Source organism: Pollachius pollachius (genome assembly GCF_949987615.1).
Source record: "Pollachius pollachius genome assembly, chromosome: 9".
Classification (NCBI taxonomy): domain Eukaryota; kingdom Metazoa; phylum Chordata; class Actinopteri; order Gadiformes; family Gadidae; genus Pollachius; species Pollachius pollachius.
This window is the reverse complement of record NC_136942.1, coordinates 19,333,798-19,356,134: the sequence shown is the minus strand read 5'-3', so window position 1 is coordinate 19,356,134 and position 22,337 is coordinate 19,333,798. Positions and strand designations below refer to the sequence as shown.

At 43.8% G+C, this 22,337-nt stretch overlaps 1 protein-coding gene across 1 annotated transcript; it reads left to right on the top strand.

Annotated features, from left to right (window-relative positions):
• Nucleotides 1-251: 251 nt before the first annotated feature.
• Nucleotides 252-21,050, top strand: LOC307080039 (RNA polymerase II elongation factor ELL2). Its single transcript, XM_079742607.1, has 12 exons — nt 252-395; nt 2,138-2,185; nt 11,878-12,005; nt 12,646-12,800; nt 14,760-15,004; nt 15,570-15,694; nt 16,343-16,457; nt 16,676-17,135; nt 17,756-17,819; nt 18,244-18,415; nt 18,546-18,590; nt 19,429-21,050. Exons 1-12 carry the CDS (start codon nt 258-260, stop codon nt 19,537-19,539), a joined length of 1,806 nt encoding a protein of 601 aa, XP_079598733.1. The 5' UTR covers nt 252-257; the 3' UTR covers nt 19,540-21,050.
• Nucleotides 21,051-22,337: the final 1,287 nt, after the last annotated feature.

The following is a 22,337-nucleotide window of genomic DNA, read 5'->3' as shown; positions in this document are numbered from 1 at the left end:
TGTTTATGTACAGATAGGAGAGTGACTCAGTGTGTGTGTGTGTGTGTGTGTGTGTGTGTGTGTGTGTGTGTGTGTGCGACAGAGAGAGAGAGAGAGAGAGAGAGAGAGAGAGAGAGAGAGAGAGAGAGAGAGAGAGAGCGTACGCGCCAGTTCAAGTGACGTGGTTACAGCACGCACCCAGTCTATCTGTAGGATAACTCCGCCCTGGTCGAAGTGACGTTTCAATAGAATGTCGCCAATTCCCCTCAGTTGTAGAAATGGCAGCGCTTAGACAGGAGCATCGGTATGGGCTCTCATGTGTTAAAATCAACAAAATCGCCTCAAACAAAACTCTTTACCACGTCAAACTGACTGACACTGCAATCCGGACTCTCGAAGCGTACCAGAATTTAAAGGTAAGAATGATATCCGTTGTTTTGTTTTCACTGTTGCTTTCATTATCTTTGAACTCAAACTAAGCTGTTAATTATAACGATAACGCCATACTTTTACTTTCGGGGACAAAAAAACGATAAACAGCAGTAAAAGTGTCATCTGCTGAGTGGTGGCCTGCGTATGGCTTTATTGTGGATGGCTGCGCCTCGGTTGGGCTAGAGTACAGCAGTTCAAGCTTGAATTACAATCATCTACAAGATATGCAGTAGTCATTGCCAAATGAATGGGTCCCTTTTAAACCTTTGTATGAAACCCAACGTGGACAAATTACGCTCTTGAATGTTGTTTGCGAGAACCCATCTTTAATGTTTTCATAGAAAAAGTTCCGAAATGACACGGTTCAGCCTAATTCATATTCGTTTTTTAGTTATATATCGCTATCGTGTATATCGGTTTTCCTTATATCCACTGTCTCGCATTGCTCCAGATGAATTAGTGGGCTGAGAGAAGCTTTTCTCTGATGTATTGTTGATGAGAATTACTGAGGAGACGAGCGAGTCTCCTAGTGGGCTTGTTTTTGGAAGATAGCCTACTTCAATTGGACCGCATTTATGTACTTACTTACTCTGACTAGGACGGGATGTTGCTGTTCTTTGTTTTGTTTTTATAAATGTAGCAACATATGACTAATAATCTTACATTATCCCGTACAACATTGATTTTGGCCTACTTAAGAGTAGTTTTTTCTTGCTCACCGTTTCGCTTGTGGGGCAAAGCGTCGCTGCTCTTACGCATTGTTTTGCCCCTTTACACCGTCGCAAACCCGCCCAATTCCTCCGCTCATTCGTCCGCCCGCCAGCGTAAACCTCGGTTTTACTCCAATCAGAGGGCCTGACAACTTCCTCCAGGACAAATAACAAAGGGCACGCGACAATATTGGGCTAATGATCATTATTCTGCCACTTGTATCGAGATAAACAGTGACATATCTTAATCAAATGAATAGCCTGAGTTAAACAATCATTATATAGGCCAAATGGGCATAATGTTACACGAATTGACATTCAACTTAATGATTTCAGTTGACATAGCCCTACAGTTCATTATACATGAAAAAATAATTGTAGTTTAATTGGTAGTCTATATGTTTTTCCATTAGTGTAGTGTATGTTAACTATTTCATGCTAGAAGGCAATTGTCAATGAAATATGATAAAAAGTATTTGATGATTTGGAGGTTGGCGGCCAACAGGAGAGAAAGAGACAGAACTAGGCCATGCCCATGCCTGGTAATAACACGGTAATGGCCTAGGTCTCATTTACTACCAGGCCATATTTTATTGTCAGCTTTTTCTATAGAAACTAGGTACAGCATATTTTGCACTCATCCCTCAAAAAAGGTGTTGTTATAGTGTTGCACAAGAAACCCTTGTTGGAAAAATATGTTCCCATGAATTATAATTAATTCCTATGCAAACATTTGGTAGGATGTTGTCGTGAACAACACTTGCTTATTCTCAAGGATTTTCTGTTTGTATAAAATGTGTGTCAACCCTTTAATCTATGAATAACATGTGATGTAAATTGTTTAGTGGTACACTTCAATTTGTCTGTTCTCTCAATTACACACCCAGTTGGTCATAAGTAATGGGAAAACACGTGTATAGGCCATGTTACTGTGTATTTTGAACCAGATTCTGAAATGAATGACCAATCCCACGCTTATTTACGTTGATCCTCAACAGTGTCTCTCTCCTCCCCAGGAATCACTTCCAAACCAGCCAGCGATCTGCTTTAAGGGAAACCAAGGGGTGAGATGTTTTGAATACCTTCTGAATGCTTTGAATGAATGAATGAATCATTTTTATTCAATGTGTCAAATAACCCTTAAACTAGTGTAAATACCATAACGCTATTGTTCTCATTTTACACTGGCTTTAACAGGAACTCACACGTTTGCATATGTGTGATAGCATAATGCTATTAATGCTAGAGAGGCATACCCCGCGGTCACCACAAAGAGAAACATGTTGCAGGATGAACACAAAGTGGCTGGGTGCATGGCACCGGAGAGCAGAGCACAGGGCAGGTTGTGGGCCAGTGGCAGAACATTCACGTGTGTCCTGGCAGAGCAGAGCAATCTTCCCCCCTCTGCCCGCTAGGCTACATCCACGCATTTCATCGCTACAATCCACCCTGTCTAAAAGGAGCTGCTGCTCTAATCCTCGCAAGAGCCGATTGCATTGACCAACGTGACTTTGCTCTGTACACAAGGGCTGGGTCTGGACCTGGGAGCCCTGCTAGCACAGGGGTATGCTATACCCCCGGGCTGCTAGCCAGGTTACTGGGTCAGGCCCGCCCTGGGGGAGGCTTTGTTCTGGGAGGGGGCCGGTGGGTGAACCCCAGGGAGCCCCCACATCTTCATGCCTGTTGTCTCTGCGCAGACATGAACAAAAAAATGTCTGACGTAAAGAAATGGAAAGGAATGGCTTTGGGAGCTGTTTTGCCTTCCTTATCTGCACAGCAGCGGCAGCACAGACAGAATGCACCGGAGCACACATCGCACCGTGTGTAATAATAAAGGGGAGATACATACATACAAAAAAAAAAACAACATCTTGATTCCTCAGTTTGCCGTCAGTCTGTAAAGCAATTTCTCAAGTGTGTGCAATTGAAGTCCGCTTTAATCAAGGAATACAATTTGGGTGATTATATCTGGGGTTGGCACATTGCATATTCAAATTGCTTTACAAAACTGAAAGCATGGAGCTCCCTCCCCCTCTGACAACGCTGCCTGAGCTGGACCACTGGGCATTAATGAGGTAGCTGCAGCCGTGGGGGGAGACCAGATTAAGCCGTTAGTGGGGGGAGCATGGTGGTGAACATGGCAGTCTGTTGTACAGCAGACTAGGAGTGCACCCCATAAAGTGTCTCTGGATCTGAAACATTAAGCACCACAGATGATAAAGCACGACCCCCAACGTTCTCATCCCTGCATTTTAGGTTTCCTTTTTGTCTCTAAGAATAATAGAAAGCTAGATTAGGTTTTTAATGGTTGTTGTTGATATTGTGTTGCATAGACAGCCTTGTGCAAAGATAGAGCTTATGAAAATCTTGACAAGGTAAATATGGCAGTGTAATTATGATATAGCAGGTTGTGAATATTTTCTACTTTCCCTAACCTCAGTTACCACTACTTTTACTATGGCATTGTCTGCCAAGTGTGCAAGGCTATTGAAGGTTTGGTCCCCTTAGATTAATTTGACATCCAGTGAATGAGACAGCAAGTTATTTAACATGCAGGCAAATGACAACATACTGCCGACAAATATAGCAAATCTAACAAGAAATTAAAGACAAGTGCAACATCCGCTCATTTAAAGGTGTAGTCAGTAGGATGTAGTGCATCTAGCAATGATGTTTCACAGAAAGGCCCTACCTTTCTACCCTGGCCTGGGAGCTGCCAGTGGGAACTTAAACCAAAATAATGTAATCATCTTACGACAGCTTCAAATAGACAAGTGTGGGCTGATGAGTTTCCTTGATACATTTATTAGTTGTATTTTGTTATTTAGTCTGTAAAGGGCATCGCTATCAAGTAAGATGGTGATTATGGTGGAACACTCTCTTTGTCAGTTCTGGGCTCCTGTAGAATCATGGCGGCGCAACATGGCCGCCTCCCTTGTAGAAGACCCACTCCCTCACAACAATTATTATTTGAATGAGGCTATTCATTCACAATTAAAACAAAGTGAATATTGTAATCCATTATATCGAGTCTTGGCAATATAATCTTTTTCTTAATGTTAACATTACAAGGAAAAATAATGTTTGAAGTATTCTGATATGCGTTATCTTCTTTGTCATATATTGTTGTCCAAAACCCCATCAAAACAAGCCGCAGAGCTTTCCTGTTGTTTAGGTCACCAGAATCTGATCTTGCAATCACTTTCCCAAAGCCTTCGTGCTAAGCATCAGAGAGTAAGTAAGGAAGTAAACAAACCCTTGTGCTAAGCCCCCTATCGGCCTCCTAGCCTCCTAGCCTCCTAGCCTCCTGATAATAACACTGATAATGCAGTGCTTTGTGGTAGGGAAACATTATTAGTTATTATTTGGATTCACATTTGTGAATTAAAATGACTTTGAATCCAAATCATGATAACATTTAAGACATAATTCCAGCCTGGAATTTCACATCTCGGTGTCTCAATGCACTAAAGTGAATTATTGTGTAAAATATTATTAGTGTAGGGTTGGGGCCATTAGCGATGTATTAGTTATTTTTTCGAATGACCTTCTCTGCCTTTTGCACATTATGCAATTTGACAGTGAGCTAGATTATTAGAACAAACTCTTCTATTTCAGATTGATTTTGCCACATCCGTAGCCTTCATGAGATTTGATTCCTACGGTCATGTACAAATGTTTTGCCGCAAACACAGCTCCCATGTAAAGGCCTTGTTGATGAGGGATGAGGAGTGGATGGGAATGTAGCAACTCTCATGGAGATATTCTCCAGATGAGTGTGTGAGACTCTGCTCTCCCCCGGGCCCCCTTCCTGCCTGCCCTCCCGATTATTGCACTGCTTCACCCCATGCCTTGGCTGAATCCTTTGGAGACATCACAACCGCTATCTCACACACGGCTGCTCAGAACCCCCCTCACTCACACACACACACACACACTCACACACACACACACACACACACACTTCCCCCACCACCGCCACCACCGCATGTCCTTCGCCTCCTCCTACCTCACAATGCAAACAAGCCTTTTCAGTCTGTGTGTGTGAGAGTGTGCATGTTTGTGCACCAATCCCTCCTCTCTCTCTCTCTGTCCCTCTCGCTCTAGCTCTTGCTCTTGCTCCGGCTCTCTCTCGCTCTTTCTCTCTCTCTGGAAACTAATTAAAATAACAATAACAGGAATGCAGTCAGAGAGAGAGAAACCCTTTTCCAACAGTAGAGCAAGGAGGGGAAGGCAGAAGAGTCACATATGGGAGTAAAAGAGGCACACGTCCTTCCATTCATCCAGATGTGTCAAGCTAGGGTCCCTGCCTGCCCTGCTAGTCTGAGGGCCCTCTGTTCACGCTCTAAAGGAGTTGGCCCCGGCGTTTTTACTCATGAATAGATGGTTCTCATATCATTATTGTGTATAGTACTCCTCTACTAGCATTTTAGAATGGGCCGCCATGTTAAGGTACCAAGGGAATAGTTTAATTGTTTGTTTCATTCAAGTTGGTGAATATCAATCCACACCCCCTTCCCCATCAATTGTTCTGTTCTCAGTAAACCCCCTGTTTTGATATCCCCCCTCAGTCATTAGTTATTGCTGCGTTTGCACGTGACTGAACGGACACAAGCGACAGTGGCGCTGCAAGTCAACATAGCTGCTGTAATGTGGTCAAAGGGCAGTGGCATCCTTTCTGAGCAGCTTAGGAGCCTATTGGGGAAGCCAATAGGCCACCCTTTGGCTTATGTAATGCATCCATGATAAACAGGACACAAAGGCGAACTTTGATGCCTTTTACTATATATTCCTTATTTATAAAGTGCAAGGTGCAGTAGTTAATCATTTACTCAGACAAATGATAATTTAAGAACCAGGCCAGCGTAATACCAGTTTCTCTGGTAAGTAGCACTTGACAATAAGGGAACATTAATTTACCATTAATTAACATTATTTAATGCAGGTGATAAAATAAAGTTAGGGGGTAACCCTAACCCCTATGCTAGGGTTAAATAAATTATGAATTAATGTTCCCTTAATGTAAGTGTTACTGTTTCTCCTATAGCCAACATCCCCCAATATAAGGACAAACAAACTGCATTGTTTTTCTGCTGCTCCCGAGTATCACCTTTCAAGCAAACCGCTGTTTGTGCTGCTACCAAGTCATTAGAGGTAAGCACAGGAAGTACAGATTTAATACAGATGATTTGGGAAAACAAAGTATGACGTTGGGATTAATCCACAGTACTCAGTGTTGTGTGTTGACACAAGCAAACTGTTATTCTATTTAAGTAAGGGTTTAAAAGTAAGAACCCCTACTTCCTGTAAAATGTCAGATGCTGATTTTATATTTTCTTTCTTAAAAAATAATGAATCCAGTTTGTGTTCATTTACAGCATGTTATTGATAGCCCAGTGTGGACACAGTACGTTATACACAGTCTTTTGTACCAAAAGCCCAGTGTTACTGTCAACATATGTACAGTGCGTTGTATAGATAGCACAGTTCACACATATGTTGCATACCGTATGTTGTATACACAGTATGTTTGCACATATGTTGCAAACTATATCCATTCATTGGTATAAATAGATAAGACCTGCAACGTCAGGGGAAGGAAGCACAAACCTTTGGTATGTATGCTTCAGAAGTATTTCTGAATCAGGAAGTAAACAAATTACTTGCCTTTCTAATTTTAGTGAGCCTATAGTGAAGCTCTCCCCCATTTGCAGACATTGCTAAACAACCTCAACATATAAAGCAAAATAGCAAAAGCAATCGGTACACAGGGTTTATATGGAATATATATCTTGTAGTCTATTGCTATCATTTTCATATATTTCATATTGAGATCTACAAAGTGGGGTATTATGGGGACATAATACGATGGGGGCTCTTTGGCAAGCAACATGGTGGCCAGCGGTGTTGTCTAAATTGCTCTGAGTATCTGAAGGGAGACACCCAAGGAGAGAGGGGGAGGATGCAGCCTGTTTGTTGAGGTTGACAGATTAGGCCCTAGCTGGGGGAGAGACTGCTTCTGCATGGCATGGGAGGCAGTACCTTGGGGAAGGTGGGGGGGGCTGCTCTACAACTGCCCAGCCCCGCAATATCCCTACTCTCTCTTCCATCCCCACCCCCTACTGTTCCCCTGTCTCTACCAACCCCCCACTTGCAAAAGATAAGTCTCACAAACGCACAGGAGTCACCACATCCAGGCTGGCTGGAAGCCTGATGGGAATCTGAAGAAGTGATCTCACATATCACGCTTCCACGGCCAGTGACTCACAATGGAGTCATCATGCTAACAATGTGGGGATAGTGCACCGCTGTTATTAATATTACCCCACTTTCCCCCCCCCCCAAGCTTTGTTTGCTGGAATCTCAGTGCTGGCCGTCTGGCTTTGTCACAGATACATACGGTAACAGCCTGAGAGAACGGGCACCTAAATGCGTTACATCGTTACATCTTCGTGGTACTGGGCGCAAAGCCATCGCCAGCACTATAAGCGGGAACTGTGCCAGTTAATATGTGCTTCCCGATATTCAATGACATGAAGGGGCTATTGAGTGCAAACAGATTCAAAGAGCAGAGACACGGCAAGCTGGGCCAAGCCATCACCCAGCCATCCCCCTCCTCGTGCACTGAGCTGCCTGGTTGTGTTGAGCGCATTCCAAAGCGGGGACACTATGCTACATGCACACAGGCTATACAGGGAGACCCCCTCCTCCAAACCCTGACTCAAACCTCCATAGACAACCCCCGCCCCCCCCCAACAACACACAGCCACACTTCTTGGCTGTTCATAAATAATCCAGGCGGGATCGACAGAGCATCGCAGCGAGTGCTGTGGGGGAAGAGCGCAGAACAAAAGAGCGGCGTCTCTCTGAGGAGCCACAGCTGAGCGGCTGAGAGGAGGAGACAATGGTGGCTAACGTCGGGAGAGACCAGAGGGCAAGAGGTCCACATTCACTGGGAATCCCGTATCCAGGCACCTGTTAGCGCAGATCACCTTCAACGGGAAGACACCTTCAAAAACGTTTTTTTTTGGTATGGCCTTTTTTTGTTAAAAAAGAAGAAGACAGAATGTAAGAAGGAAGTAGGATGGAAACCAGCCTCTCTTTTCCGCCAACAGCTCTTTGGCAAGAAGCAGCAGCAGAAGAGTAGAGTTTATCCTTTGAAACAAAACCATTTTGTTTCACCAATAAAAGGCAGGATTTTCTTCACACGGACATGCTCTTTGTCTTCATCTAACACACACCACACACACAGAGTCTCACACACTCGCACACACGCATACAAACACACACACAGTCTCACACACACACGCACGCACGCATGCACCCATGCATACAAACACACACACACACACACAGTCTCACACACATGCACGTACGCATGCACACGCCCGCACATACATACAAACACACACGCGTGCATCTAAACATACACACACGCGCATACAAACACACACACACACATGCGCGCATAAAAACACACACGCATACAAACACTCTTACACATATACAAACACGGGCACGCAAACATACACACACACACACGCATAGACACACACAAACACACACATACACATATGCAAACCCGTGCACACGCATACATACACATACACATACACACACACCGCTCCCATGTTTTATTTTTCTTCCCCCGTCGCTCAAGTGCGGTTGACACCTTCCAACAGCCTGGAAGTATTTGACATCTCCAAACACCCTGGCCTGCTGCAGCAGATGTAGCTGAGCCGCTACCACACAGACCGTTATTGTATCAACGCCCATCCAGTCCGGGCTGAGGGGGGCGGGGGGGCATGCACTGACCGTGTACTAAGCATTGCTATTCAGAATCCACTTGGCTCTGATGACTGATGACTCTGACGACGCACTGACACAACTGTCAAATGGTGAAGCTCAGCTGCACATACGGTGCGACTTGTATCTTAGTTTCTTTAACCTACGTTACTGTGAAAGCAATAACATACATCGCCAAAAAGGGGGACGGATGTATTCAAATACTTTACAATTGCTTTATTCATTCCTTACTTTATTCATACCATTCAGACATCCTTGAACTAACTCACACACATACACTTACATTTAAATGAAGATGTTTCTTATGTGATTGGGGGAGCGAACACATCCTGACATAACAGCAAAGAGATTTGGTCAATTAAGAAAGACAGAATAATGTACGTATCAAGAGATAATGGCTGCGAGCTAGCAGCTCCAGATGCAGCTGTGGTGGCCCGGCAGACGGTTGACCTCGCGCTGCCGGTTGACCTGTGGAGCTGTGCAGCTCTCTCCTGGCTTGAATCAAAGATTGACCAACCGTTCTGCCTGCACAGCGCCTGGGTCAGTGGCCTAGGGGCCCCAGGAGATCAGACCAAAGGCCCTTTAATGGAGCCGCCATGAGCCGGTTCGAAGCAGTGAGGCCCCCCGTCTGGGCCCTTGCGGCTAGGCTGGAGCACCTATTGGTCCCAGCAGGCGATGTGTGTGTTAATCAGGTTACGAAGGATGATCAATGTATAGAAAATAAAACACATTGCATATTGAGGTTTCAGCCTCAGTATTTGGCCTCAGTCCACCCATTTTGTTTTCAGGATTACCCCCCCCCCCCCCCCCCCCAGACCCAAACCAACCAGTCACTGGGGTGGGGGAGAAGCAGTCAGGATCTGGGCCCTAATGGGTTAAGTGACATATGGCTATGAAGATGGGGAGGGACGCGCTGAATAAAAACAGGGTGACGACCTCCTGAGCAGTTTGACCTGAATGACGTTGATTAAAATTAAAGTGCAAAGCGTGAGGACGGGTCCCGTGACAGGCAGGGTCCCGTGACAGGCAGGGTCCCGTGACAGGCAGGGTCCCGTGACAGCCAGGGTCCGACCCAACCGTCTGAACGAGGCTCACACAGGAAGCAGAGAGAGCCAGGGCGTCGGGGGATGGGGCAGGTCGGGGATGAGTATGCCACTGGGTTACCATGACTACCAACGCTAACCCCGTAGATCTGAACCGCAGTACTCTCACCTCTGCGTAAGCGAGCTTTTTATTAGCATGTTTATCATATTGAAGGATAAAACGCTGTTTATTTATATTCAGCGGGCTTTGACCTACTTCTGCATTTTAATGACTTGTTGCTTCTAAATCCAGCAGAGATGAATACACTGAAGAGACAGACACAGTGTCTTTAAGTAATAGCCCTGAGGATATAACGTATATTATGTATGATCCATGTGAATATATATATATATATGCATACATATTCATATATGTATAGATAGATATAAACGTATACATATTTCATTTTTCTATCTTATATTTATATATATATATATATATACATGTAGATATATTTAAGTTAGTTATATTATGGATATGACTAACATATATATATATATGTTCGTTGTAGTTAATTGGCAAAAACCCCAAGCACACATTTATGGCAATGTGCCCTGACCCCTCACGTGAGGAGAGAGACGTAAATAGGTCAAAATTAATGGTCAGTTGTACGTCTGAACCCGTCTACGGCCTTCTGGGCTGCCGTGCGCTTTGTGGTGTTCACACTAAGGAGGGCTGGAAGCTGATGGGGGCAGGGTGAGCTCCATGTGCAGAGCTTCAGAAGAGGAGGAGGAGGAGGAGGAGGAGGAGGGGGACTGAAAGAGGAGCTGCTCATTGGCTCTGTGCTGCAACAAACTGCTCCTGGGTTTGCTGCATGACTGGCCATTTGTGACAGCTAGAGTCCTGGCTGACACATCTGCTAGGGGCACTGCGCTCTCTGCCAGCCAGCCCATAATCAATCACTTGCCATTGAAGACTAGAGAAGCCAATTTGAGTGCACTGACTGGCGTGTTTTCACGGGACCTGCAATAAAAATGTTCTTGTGCTTCAATTGTCCCCATGTGGCTCATGACAAAAAATAAGTCTGGAAATTGACTGCTGGGAATAAATAATAAGATTGCAGTTCATGGAATAAATAGAACAACATTCTAGCTAAGCATATCTTTATGAACTATACAAGCTCGGCATTACACCACATTAAACGTTATGCGAGGGGTTATATATTCTTGGGACAAATAGGCACTCATTTGGCCGAGAAGGAGGGGGAGCCCTGTGAAGAAGACGGAGCCAGCATTCATTGTGTTGCTCAGGCACACATGAAGGCTTCATAAGTACTTCTATTCTACGCCAAACTTGCCTTTTATGGAAAGGAGGTCATTTTGCCTGCAGTGCCATGTTGCCCTGTTGGCCACTTAGTCCTCAGGGACAGAGCAGCTATATGTTGTTGTTATGGTGAGGCTATCAGAGAGGCTCCATTGCTGGCTGAAGGTCAACCTCTCAGGCAGCTAGCCTCGGCTCAATTATTATTAATTAGATCACTTTCTTGTCAAAAGACACTGAACATCATTTTATATTACACATACATGATGATGATAACAGATAAAAAATTGAATGCATTACACCAATGTGGTCCACTGCTTTTAGTTGTAGTCAGTAATTTTGCCATCTACAATTCTTCATCAGTTGTCATAAAATCAATACTGTGCAGTCAAAGTAACAACGTTAGTATTTTGTAAATGTTGTTGTTATGTTATACTTACTTAACAATACACAATTATACCTAATTATATAATACATAATTAATACAGAATGAGTATTTATTTATTTTTGGTAGGTCATCATGTTGTAGTCTGCCTCATCACCATGCCATTTAACTATTTTAATGAATATTTTAATTAACTTTATTGTTCATTTAATTTTGTAACAGTACATTAAGATCCCAGCATCAACCGCTGAGACGCCAGACGCACTCCGAGTCTTCTCCTTCTACCTGTCCAGTGACAGCAAAGACAAACCTCAGGCCAGCTTTGACTGCATTCACCAATATGTCTCAGGGTAAGCACCACCACTCTTCAACATAGCCTCACCCGGTTCAGTGTGTGACTGACAACAGCCACACTGTGACACGCACCCACTGTTTTTAATGAAGCCATTGCCTCAATGTAAACCACAGAATCACATAATAGCAAAGGCCAGACGGGCTATTTTCTAATGTTGGTCAAAGAAGCAAAAAATAGTCCAGCCTGGAGAAATTAAAACATGTATCCAGATGTGTGTATTTTTACAACAATATCCAAACACTGACATGGCTAAAAGAGTCTTTAGAGAAAAATGGAGGTTGTTATTTAATAAAGTGTGGGGCTATTGAATTTTCCATAATTTTCCATAATAAGCCATAATAACACATAACAGACGATCCCTTGAATATAGTATACATGTGTAGACAAGAACACAACACAACACTGTTTCATGGTGTTTGCGGCTGGCCCTTAAAGCCTTAACAACCCCACCACCATTCATTAAGGACAGGAACACTAAACAACAACATTAAATGCCAGATAAAGATCACGTGTATTGTGTGAGCTCTGAGTTAAGGCAAGCTCTCAACATGTGTCTACCGTCTTTCCCCTCCCCTGCCCTTTTGTCCACTTCCTGTCTGTGGCCCACCGACCAACCCACCATCCGACCCACGCAGGGAGGGGCGAGAGCTGCTGGCCGGGAAGGGCAGCATCCAGGACAAGATCACGGTGTGTGCCACGGACGACTCCTATCAGATGACCCGCGAGCGCATGTCCCAGGTGGAGAAGGACATCTGGAGCCGCGCGGCCATCGAAATCAAGCCAGGCCCCAGTACGTGTTCAAGTGGATTCATTCATCCATGCATTCACTCATTCATTCATTCATCCATTCACGAGGGGTGTTATACGGCATGAGCTGTTATTAGGTTTTTTTATATGACATAAACTAATTCCCAATAAGATGTACAGGAACACATGGAATTTGGAGAGAATAAACAGGAAGTTTTAGCATTCCTGGAAAATGTGTCATTCCAATGTTGCTTGCTATTTTAAGGAAGCGTCATACTGGCAGATGGTTAAGTCATTATCACCAAATAACCGTTATGACAAGTGTTTTTTCTTTCTTGAATATTTGTGTCCTCAGCTGTTGAGTCACTCGGCCAGCCGGCCTGTCTGAAACGTGAAACTGATTGAGCTTGTCAGCAGTATGCGCTAACAAGTGTCATGCTGAGAGAGACCAAGTAATTAATGACACTAACGACTTTGCTGAAATATAGTTTCATGTTTGAACATTCAAATAAAAAAACAGATAAAAGTACTCTTTAGATGAACAAGGCTTTGTTGGCTGTTTTAATCTCATTAGAATAACCCTGAATCTGATATAAAACATTGATGATACAAGAGAGATAGTGGTTTGAAGCAAGGCTAGCTTAATTAAGCCTTAAGCTAAAACTCTTATTCATGACTTCTGACTTGTTTCATTTTTTTGCAGTATCCTTGTGTGGTTTCATAAATAATTTGATTATTTTAACTAGAAGTAGAGTATAAGATCAAGAATTTCTTGTTGCAGTTTGTTAACTTTGAACCTAAAGGTCCCACGGGCACATTTAGGTCATGCCTCCTCTATCATCATTATTATTGATCATGGTGGATGTTTTTGGTTTTCGTAACAACACATAATATGTAGGATCGACTTTCTACAGTCCGCCAGAAACATGATTAATACTTAATGTTACATAATACTGCATAATTTGAACACTGCCAAGCATTGTAGCGGTGAGTTAAAACCCAGGCTGTACATTCACTGTACTCTGTACACTGGACTTTACGGCCCCCACTTAAAGAGCCTCTGGTTTCCTTGTCCTATAGCAACCTCCAAAGCATGGCTTAGTGCTCTGATGAGATTACAGTTGAGACAGCTTTTTTCCTGAGCGCTGCCTTGCCGTGCTCGCCGGGGTCTGGCTGAATAGGGAAGAAAGGGCCTCTCTGTGTCGGCTGCTTTGGTTTCCATGCTTCTCTGTTTACTCAGCAGCAGGCCTACCCCATAACTGTCAGCCCTTCCTTTCACTGTGGCCCACTCTCAAAGACCTTGCATGGCCCCGAGCATCCAAAAAGTACTGCCTTTTAGGATTGTAGAAGGTGTCTTATTTAACTATTCTCTTCGCGGCCATGTGAAATACTTCAACAAAAGACAAAACATTTCTTGTTCTATCTTTTCATTGACATGGTGGAAAAAGTTTTTCTAAAATTGGAATCAAGTGCACATGGGGACACTCGGCAGCTGCTGCTGTTGGAAAAGTCTCCGCTCAATAGAATGGATTAAAGGAATCTGATAGGATAGGCTAATATTTGGGTATGCTCTGGGAGGCTGTGTTCATATTAAAAACGAGTGCCTTGTTTGCATAACTAACCTGAGGACTTGATTTGGGGCTGCTTTGTTAACAGACAATTCAAAGTATGTATATTTAAATTTGGACCAGCAGTGATACTATGTTTAATCCCTTCTGCACTTCCCTGGTCTCCTACGCCGCACAGAGTCCCCATTCAGCGAGTGTCTTTGATTATCTCTGATACAGACGCTGCTATCAGCAACCCAATCACTGCCCAAACAAACCCCTGTTTATCTTGACACCACCGCATGGAAAGGGAAGCCGCTGAGGCCACAATCAAATCTGCATTGCCCCAACTTCACACTACTTCTAATCGTACTCCGTGCTAATACTGAGGCTAATACTGACGCTAACACTGACGCTAATACTGACGCTTATTGTGGTTTCGTTTGCCCTCCCAGGTAAATGTGTGAAGGTCCAGAGGAAGCAGGGCAGCGCAGTTTCAGGCTTGGACGGCAGCAACAGGCAGTCCCCGAGCAACAAGAGGAGCGCGGCCCCCAGCTCGGTGTCCCACCGGCCCCTGAGGGAACGCATCATTCACCTCCTGGCCTTAAAGCCCTACAGGAAACCCGATCTGCTCCTGTGGTTGGAGAGGGAGCGGGCCAGCCTTAAGGACAAAGCAGACCTGACCTCCGTGCTGGAGGAGGTGAGACATCTGGGCCAAGTGCTAACAATGGAGGAACTCTGGCGCCGTCCTGGGGGGAAGACAGACAGTCAGACAAAACGCAGAGAGAGCCATCAGATGCGTGATGTGTGTTGGATATCGTGAATGCTAGAAACAGTAGACATAGAACCAGACATTGATGGCAACACTGTAGTGCAGCTGAAGCTATGATGTTAAAGGTGTATATCTGTGATGGAGTTCACTCCAGGTATACTAATACCCGGGATCTATAGTTAAGTGGTGCACTGCTTTCTATTGTGAAGACTAAAACCGACCTCTGCTCAACCGTGATTAGGAATGTTAGGGGATTATCTTCAGTAGGCGAAGATTGAGTTTGGTCAGGAGAGGGTAAGAAGAGAGTCTTTAGGCTATCCCATTTGTTAAAAGGATGAACCTAAAGGGATCCCTGACCTGTATGTGCCATGATTACATTATGGTCTAGGGAATGCACTGCCAACACACAATAGCCAACTCAAAAATGTGTGTTCTAGTCAGCCTTGTTTTCCTTTTGGCGTGTTGTTGACATTCTGGGTCTGCTGATTTCCAGATTGCTAAGCTTAACCCCAAGGACCTGAGCTACACGTTGAAGGAGGAGCAATACAGGCACGTCCAGCGGGACTGGCCGGGCTTCGTAGAGGAGGAGAAGCAGCTCATCCACAGGCTCCTGGCCAGGTGAGCATAAAAATGGTTCATATTCTTCCATGAGCATCACGCCAACCATTAAACCTGGAACGATATTTCCCATTATCGTACTCATAACCTATTTTCCGGTAAAGTTAATCCTGAGAGATAGTCGAGTTGGAATCCCATAATGAAAAATAGTTTCAGTTTGTACAGGAACCAAGAGACGCTGGAAAGAGTTCTTTCAGGAAATTGGGTTGGATGCACATTGACAGCTTACTGAAATCAGAGCTTCTAAAGGGTGATGCTTCATCAAATGAGACAAATATTCACTACCCATTGCTGACAATGATATTACAAATGGCCGATAGCATTAGCAGAACCCAAAGCCCATGGATTTGAGGCCGAGATGCATCCCTCTTGCATTTCTTCTTGCTACCTGTGACCACACTAACTTGAGGGTCCCGTCAATTCATGGGTGTTTCGGAAAGAAGCCCAATCCTTACTGGTTGAGTGCACCGGCGTCTCCTCAGGGAGCACTAGGGCGGCTGAAAGACAGCCCAGTTGTTACAAAGTAATTCCAAATAGTTTTTGCTAAGAGAAATGCTCTAAGGTAGTTGTATATTGTCTTGACCAGGTGTCTTCACTCCCCTCCTCTCTGTCTAAGTGAGGATTTGTTCTTCTCCATGTTTTTTTCAGGAAACTCCCACCCCTCCATGGTAGCCAGGTAAAGAGCCTGCAGTCCAACCCTTCATCGCACAAAGCGCCTGGGGATTCCCCGTCACAGCTCAGCCCTGCCAAACACCTCTCTGTGGTAATTACGAGCTCCTATCAATGATAACAATCTTCACTTCCACAACATCGAGCGATATCCCATGGAGTGGAAACACCCATGGGGAGCAATAAAAGCCTGCCTTTATCATCGATTTGATAATCTGAGACCACGCCCGACTCGGACACTTGGCTTGGTTTCCGATGGATCGAATGTAAAAGGAAAACTCCTGAAACCCTCCTCTGTTTTGTTTCTTCCAGAAACGCCCTTTGCCTTCTGACTCTCAGGTCCTCTGTCAGACGCCCAAGAAACAGAGACTATTGGACCACGTTTTGCCTTTGCAGTCCCCGTCTAACGGGGAGGTCGGGCCTGGGAGGTCCCGTAGCTCTGCGGCTCCGGGGAACACCAGCGTACAGACCAACACAGAGTTCGAAAGAACCCACAGTCACGTCCAGGGGAGCCCCACCGGCCCCTACCTGAGACCCACCCTCAGCCAACCCTCTGCGGACCCCAGACCCCAGAGGGCCGAGCTGCCGCCCCCGACGCCCATTCCCCGGCCCCCTCAGGCTAGCGTCTCTGTTTGCGCGGAGCAGCGGCTCATCAACGGCCTGCAGAGAAAGAAGAAATCCAAAAAGCACAAGGACAAGGAGCGAGAGCGCTTGAAACCAAACTGGATCGAGACCAGCCCAGACCAGAAGCAGAATCAAGAGAACATCAACGGTACGTAGCGATAGACACAGGGGCTTTGTGATCGCTAGGTTTCTGGCCCTTATCTTTGGACTGCTTTCTTTCTTATTGTTTGAGTTGTTTTTCTTTAGTCATCACACAGCGGTGTGTGTGTGTGTGTGTGTGTGTGTGTGTGTGTGTGTGTGTGTGTGTGTGTGTGTGTGTGTGTGTTCTTGTATATATGTGAGTGTGTGTGTGTGTGTTTATGTGTGTGTTTTATATTTGTGTGTGTGTGCTTGCGTTTGTGTGCACATGTTTGTACATGTTTGTGTGTGTGCGTGTGTGTGTGTGTGTGTGTGTGTGTGTGTGTGTGTGTGTGTGTGTGTGTGTGTGTGTGTGTGTGTGTGGTGTTCGGACACGTTTTCTTTCACACTCCGTTCTCCCAAGTCAGCCTGTTAATGTTTGACTGGAGCAGCTGGCTAACCTCTGGTCCAGTGATACAGCGCGCGGTGCTGGGCTGCACCCCACTGTGCCACTCACCTTGCTATGAAAACACTGTTATCAGGCCCAGAGATAATTCACTCAATCACCATTCAGATGATGGATGCGTTATCACGTTTGCATTGGCAGCATGCCTGTCCTTGTTTTGATTTGTGTGTTTCGTTCATCCACAGACCAAGAGGGGGACAGCACATCTGTTACTCACGCCTCTGACGAGGAACTGCCCGACTATTTCATGTGAGTAGAAAAAACTAACCTTAGTGCTTAATGGAGCCCTCCCTAAACATTAGATATAGACATATGGACATGGACTTTCAGAATACAACTATACCCCACTGTCAAAGAATAGCTGTTGGTCATAACATCTTTATCATAGGATCTGCCACTTTCATATTGTGTTGTCTACTCTAGCTTCAAATTATTTAAATCAAATTAACTTAAAGGATTAGTCGTCATGATTAGTTCACATGATTAGTTGAACTAGAAGGCTTCAAAGCACCAACATCACTATATACTGCCATCTACTGGACAGATAAGAGTAAAATATGTCTCTTGTTTTAAAGTCTCATTGAGGTACATAGGTAGCAGCGTCAGCATGTGCAGGAAAAAGAAATATAAAGTCAGAATAAAATGTAAGCATACTGTCTGTTTCCTTCCTCAGTAAATACAGAGCCATAGCAGCATTGGAACAGCGCCAACAATATAAGGACGACTTCTGTGCGGAGTACGATGAATACAGATCCCTTCATGAGCGCATCGGCACTGTAACAGAGATGTTTGTTCAGTTGGGCTCCAAGATCAACACTCTCTCCCCGGGCACACAGGAGTACAAGGTACTGTAGACTGTATAGAACAAACTGTTGTGAACAGCAGGGTTTTTCATCAACATATACGAGTGTGAAACTTCTTCTGACTAAACTAAATAAACAATGATATCGATGACTCTATTTGTACTCTTTACAGCTCATGGAAGACCAAATACTACAAAAATATAAAAAGTATAAGAAGGTAAGATTTCTATTTTCTATCAATCCTAAAAAAAAACACATTCTTTATTTTATTATTTAATAAATGAGATATGCTGAGATATCTATCAATTGGCGCTAGCCTGATTTACCCAGATCAATTCAACATTCATCATGGTGCGTCCAAAATGGGAATTTGCTGGGGTAGCATTTGCTTTACATTGGCCGGTTCCATTGATTGCATAGTTACAGTAGCCTAGCTCTTGTTGATGTGAAGGGAATAACATTACACTACTTTCCAAATATTTCGCCAGGGTTTGCTTGTTCAAAACTACCACCAGTCTGCAAACGCAGATAGCTTGGCACTATTTTCTACGTTGTCATTATTAGGCTGACTGTGATGCGCTGCTGACTGGTACAATTACATTATCAGCCGCTTCTGGCTGGGCAGCCTCCGCGGAGGGTTACCTGTGAGCGGTGTGTCACAGGTAGCCTAATAATCGCCGAAAATAAGTGCCAAAAATACTGCTCAATTATCTGTTTAGTTTCAGACAAACGTCTATCTTGTTGTGTTGTTACTGGCCCCTCGTTTTGAATAGGCATGATAGAATGAACACATGAGAAATATTTGGAAAGAAATTAGAAGTGTTTACAGCTCGCATGGAAAGGAGCTAGGCTTCTGTAACTCTGCAACTCAATTGAAGCGGCTGACGGAAAGCAAATGTTGGGTTAGCATATGCTCTCCCTTAGCTGCTTCCATTGAGTCCCCAGCTCGACTCACAACCATTCATTTTTAATTAACGTAAATTATCGTCCGAATCTGGGTAAAACAGTACAGTTTAATTGAATTTGGGGTTAACACTTTGCCTTTGTCTTTTCAGAAATTTCCCGGTTATCGGGAAGAAAAGAAACGATGTCAGTACCTGCATCAGAAACTTTCTCATATCAAAGGCCTGATTCTGGATTACGACCAAACACAGACTCCCACCTAGCAACTGGCATTTGTCCTAGCTGCTAAGTGTAATCCTCTTGGGCCAAATTGCTCCATATGGACCAATAGACTGTCAGGCCATGGGGCCGGGAGAACTTGGATGAGGCTCATGTTACTTCACCAAGTGATAATTACATCAACGAGAAGTTGGTGTCAAACACTTTTTATTTTTAATTGGACCAAGACCACAAGCTTCTGATCAAACGATGTCCCCTGAGGAAATGTTTTTGGAGGTGATCTTTGATGTAGTCGCTGGGTATTTTCAAGCTGTAAAACGGTTAGATTACTGTGAAAGCCAAATGCATTATTATGTTTTCCCGTGCAACATAATTATAAACAATCCTGCTGAATTCATTTGATGCTCGGCCCTTCTCCTACGGAATTAAAGTGATCTTGATTGTACAATCATAAGGGAAAAATAAATGCTGCAATTGCTGTTAATATAATTCCAAACAAGAAGGTTATTTGCAGTGTTATTGATGTAGACCATAAACCTTAAAAAATATGAATCTGGTTAAAATCCATATGTGAAAATAATGAAATGCTATGTTATAACAACATAACGAAAGACTTATCATGTCAAAAGCAGTCTATTATTTGCCACACATAAAAGGAATCAACCACTTCAGACGCTAGAGGGAAGTGCCATCTGTGCATAAACTATGCATTTGAAATGCATACATTTATGTCAAGCAATGCAATATATTCTAACAGGCCATGATATTTTTCACACCAGTATTGCCATCCTTCCAAAGCATATTGGACTGCAAGCACTCCTCTGAATAAACCTGTCGGGTTTATAGGCCTGCGCTTGTCAGGACCAATGTTTATTGGATCGACAACTAGCATACCGGAAATTGCCTTTACACCATGTCATGTAAACAAATCCTTGATGCAGTGCCATGGAAGTATCATTTTGTAAATGCTGAAATGGCAGCCCATTGCTGCTGTGGATGAATGGATTTTGTAATAATGTCCAAATGCCTTTTTTTTAAGCTTACAGGGTATTACACGCATGATCATCTCAGTGTTTTGGTTCTTTTTGGTTTTTCTATCTTTATTGTGTATTTGTGTGGGGTAATACAAGTAAGTTCTATAATGTAATTTGGTGAATGTTATATTTTGACATTGCACTACTCAATGTGGTCTTCTGCCTTCTGAAATGGATTGTTTCATGTGAATTTGTTACATATATGTGTGCAGGTACATTCCGATTATTCAGGTTTATTTGCAGGCTGGGTTGGAAATGTCAATGTCTGTTGACAAAATTGCAATCAGTAGTTAAACCGCTGTGATTTCATCATAGAATCTGTAATAATGCCTGATACACAATTCTGGACCGCTGATACCCCATTGTGCAACTGTTCGTTTTGTGAAGTTTAAATTATTTGTTTGAATGTTTGAATTCTTTTGTTTTGTTTAATGCAAATATGAATCAAGCCAATTGTTTCTTTTTTTTTTGTGCTGCACTTTTTTTGCAACAATTTTCTCTTCATAAAGGTCTTACTTGTTTTGTGTTTTAAAACAAATTTGTTTTCTTACGTCATAAATTATATGAAAGAAATACATAAAATGACTAATTCACTGAGTTACTTTCACAACAATAACAAACAACGAAAGGGTAAACATCTGAACAAGCTTGACACAACAAAATTACAAGAATTTATTTTTTACTTTTGAATTAAATTAATAGGATTTTTATATTATTGGAGTGTAGTATTCGACATTGACAAATATATCTGATACCACCTCATATAAGTATAAATAGCAATAGAATAATAAGTATACCGTTTCAAAAGATCCCAAACAATGTTTTTTATTCTTATTTTAAAATGGTAGCAGTCAACGCTTGGAAACGAGGTAAAGTAAAAAAAATAATAGATGATTTGCCAATGGATTACAATTTAAAAAGATGATATAGATCAAGAGCTGTCTGTTTGAATGGACAACTTAGGCAATCTTAATTTTTGTCTGTTTTTTTTGCTCTAATTGCCTTAAAGGGGACATATTATGAAAACAACACTATTCCTGGGATTTGGGGTGTTGTTCTGGGTCTCTGGTGCTCCCGCACGCATACAAACTTCGAAAAAAGTCTGTACATGATTTTTTTGAGTGAGATATGCATTTCTGAAAGTACCCCGCCTTCAGTTACCAAACGAGCGAGTCAGTTTCTTCGCCCCCTCCTACGTAGGAAGGGGGCACAGTTGAATATTACCTCCCACTTCCCCACTCCCCTCCAATCAGAGCATAGCTAAGATTTTGTGGACCAGCGGACGAGCAGCTCCGGCGGGGGGAACTCGGCGGCAGCCCTGCAGCTATACTCCGGGAGTACAATCCCTTTCTCTGCCGGTCCGAAGGAGGAGACATGGAAGAGAAAGGGATTGTACTCCCGGAGCTTAGCTGCCGGACTGCCGACGAGCTACCCCCGCCGGACTGCCGACTGCCGTTGAAGCGTTCCGGCCGCCGCCGAAGCTTCGGTGGCAGTCCGGCAGCTCCGGCCGTGTACTCCGAGAGCTGAACTGCCGCCGACGCTTGCAGGTCCGGCGGGGGGAGCTCGGCGGCAAACCTGGCAGCTCAGCTCCCGGAGTACAATCCCTTTCTCCTCCACGTCGCGGTTCATGGACTTCAGAGAGTCAAGGCCAAAGTTCCTTTCCCCCAATTCCTCTCAACCATTGCCGAGATATCCCCCACTACGAGTCTTTACTTGTTGTGGAAGTGCCAGAGACGTCAGACGCAGTCTTTATGATTCATAATATCATCAGAGTTGCACATAGCTTTTAGCCGTGATATTAGATATAA

Coding starts and splice junctions, on each gene's coding strand:
- LOC307080039 (XM_079742607.1), top strand. CDS start 258: ATGGCAGCGCTTAGACAGGAGCATCGGTATGGGCTCTCATGTGTTAAA. Junction 15,005..15,569: donor TGACCTCCGTGCTGGAGGAG/GTGAGACATCTG, acceptor GCTGATTTCCAG/ATTGCTAAGCTTAACCCCAA. Junction 17,820..18,243: donor GAACTGCCCGACTATTTCAT/GTGAGTAGAAAA, acceptor TTCCTTCCTCAG/TAAATACAGAGCCATAGCAG.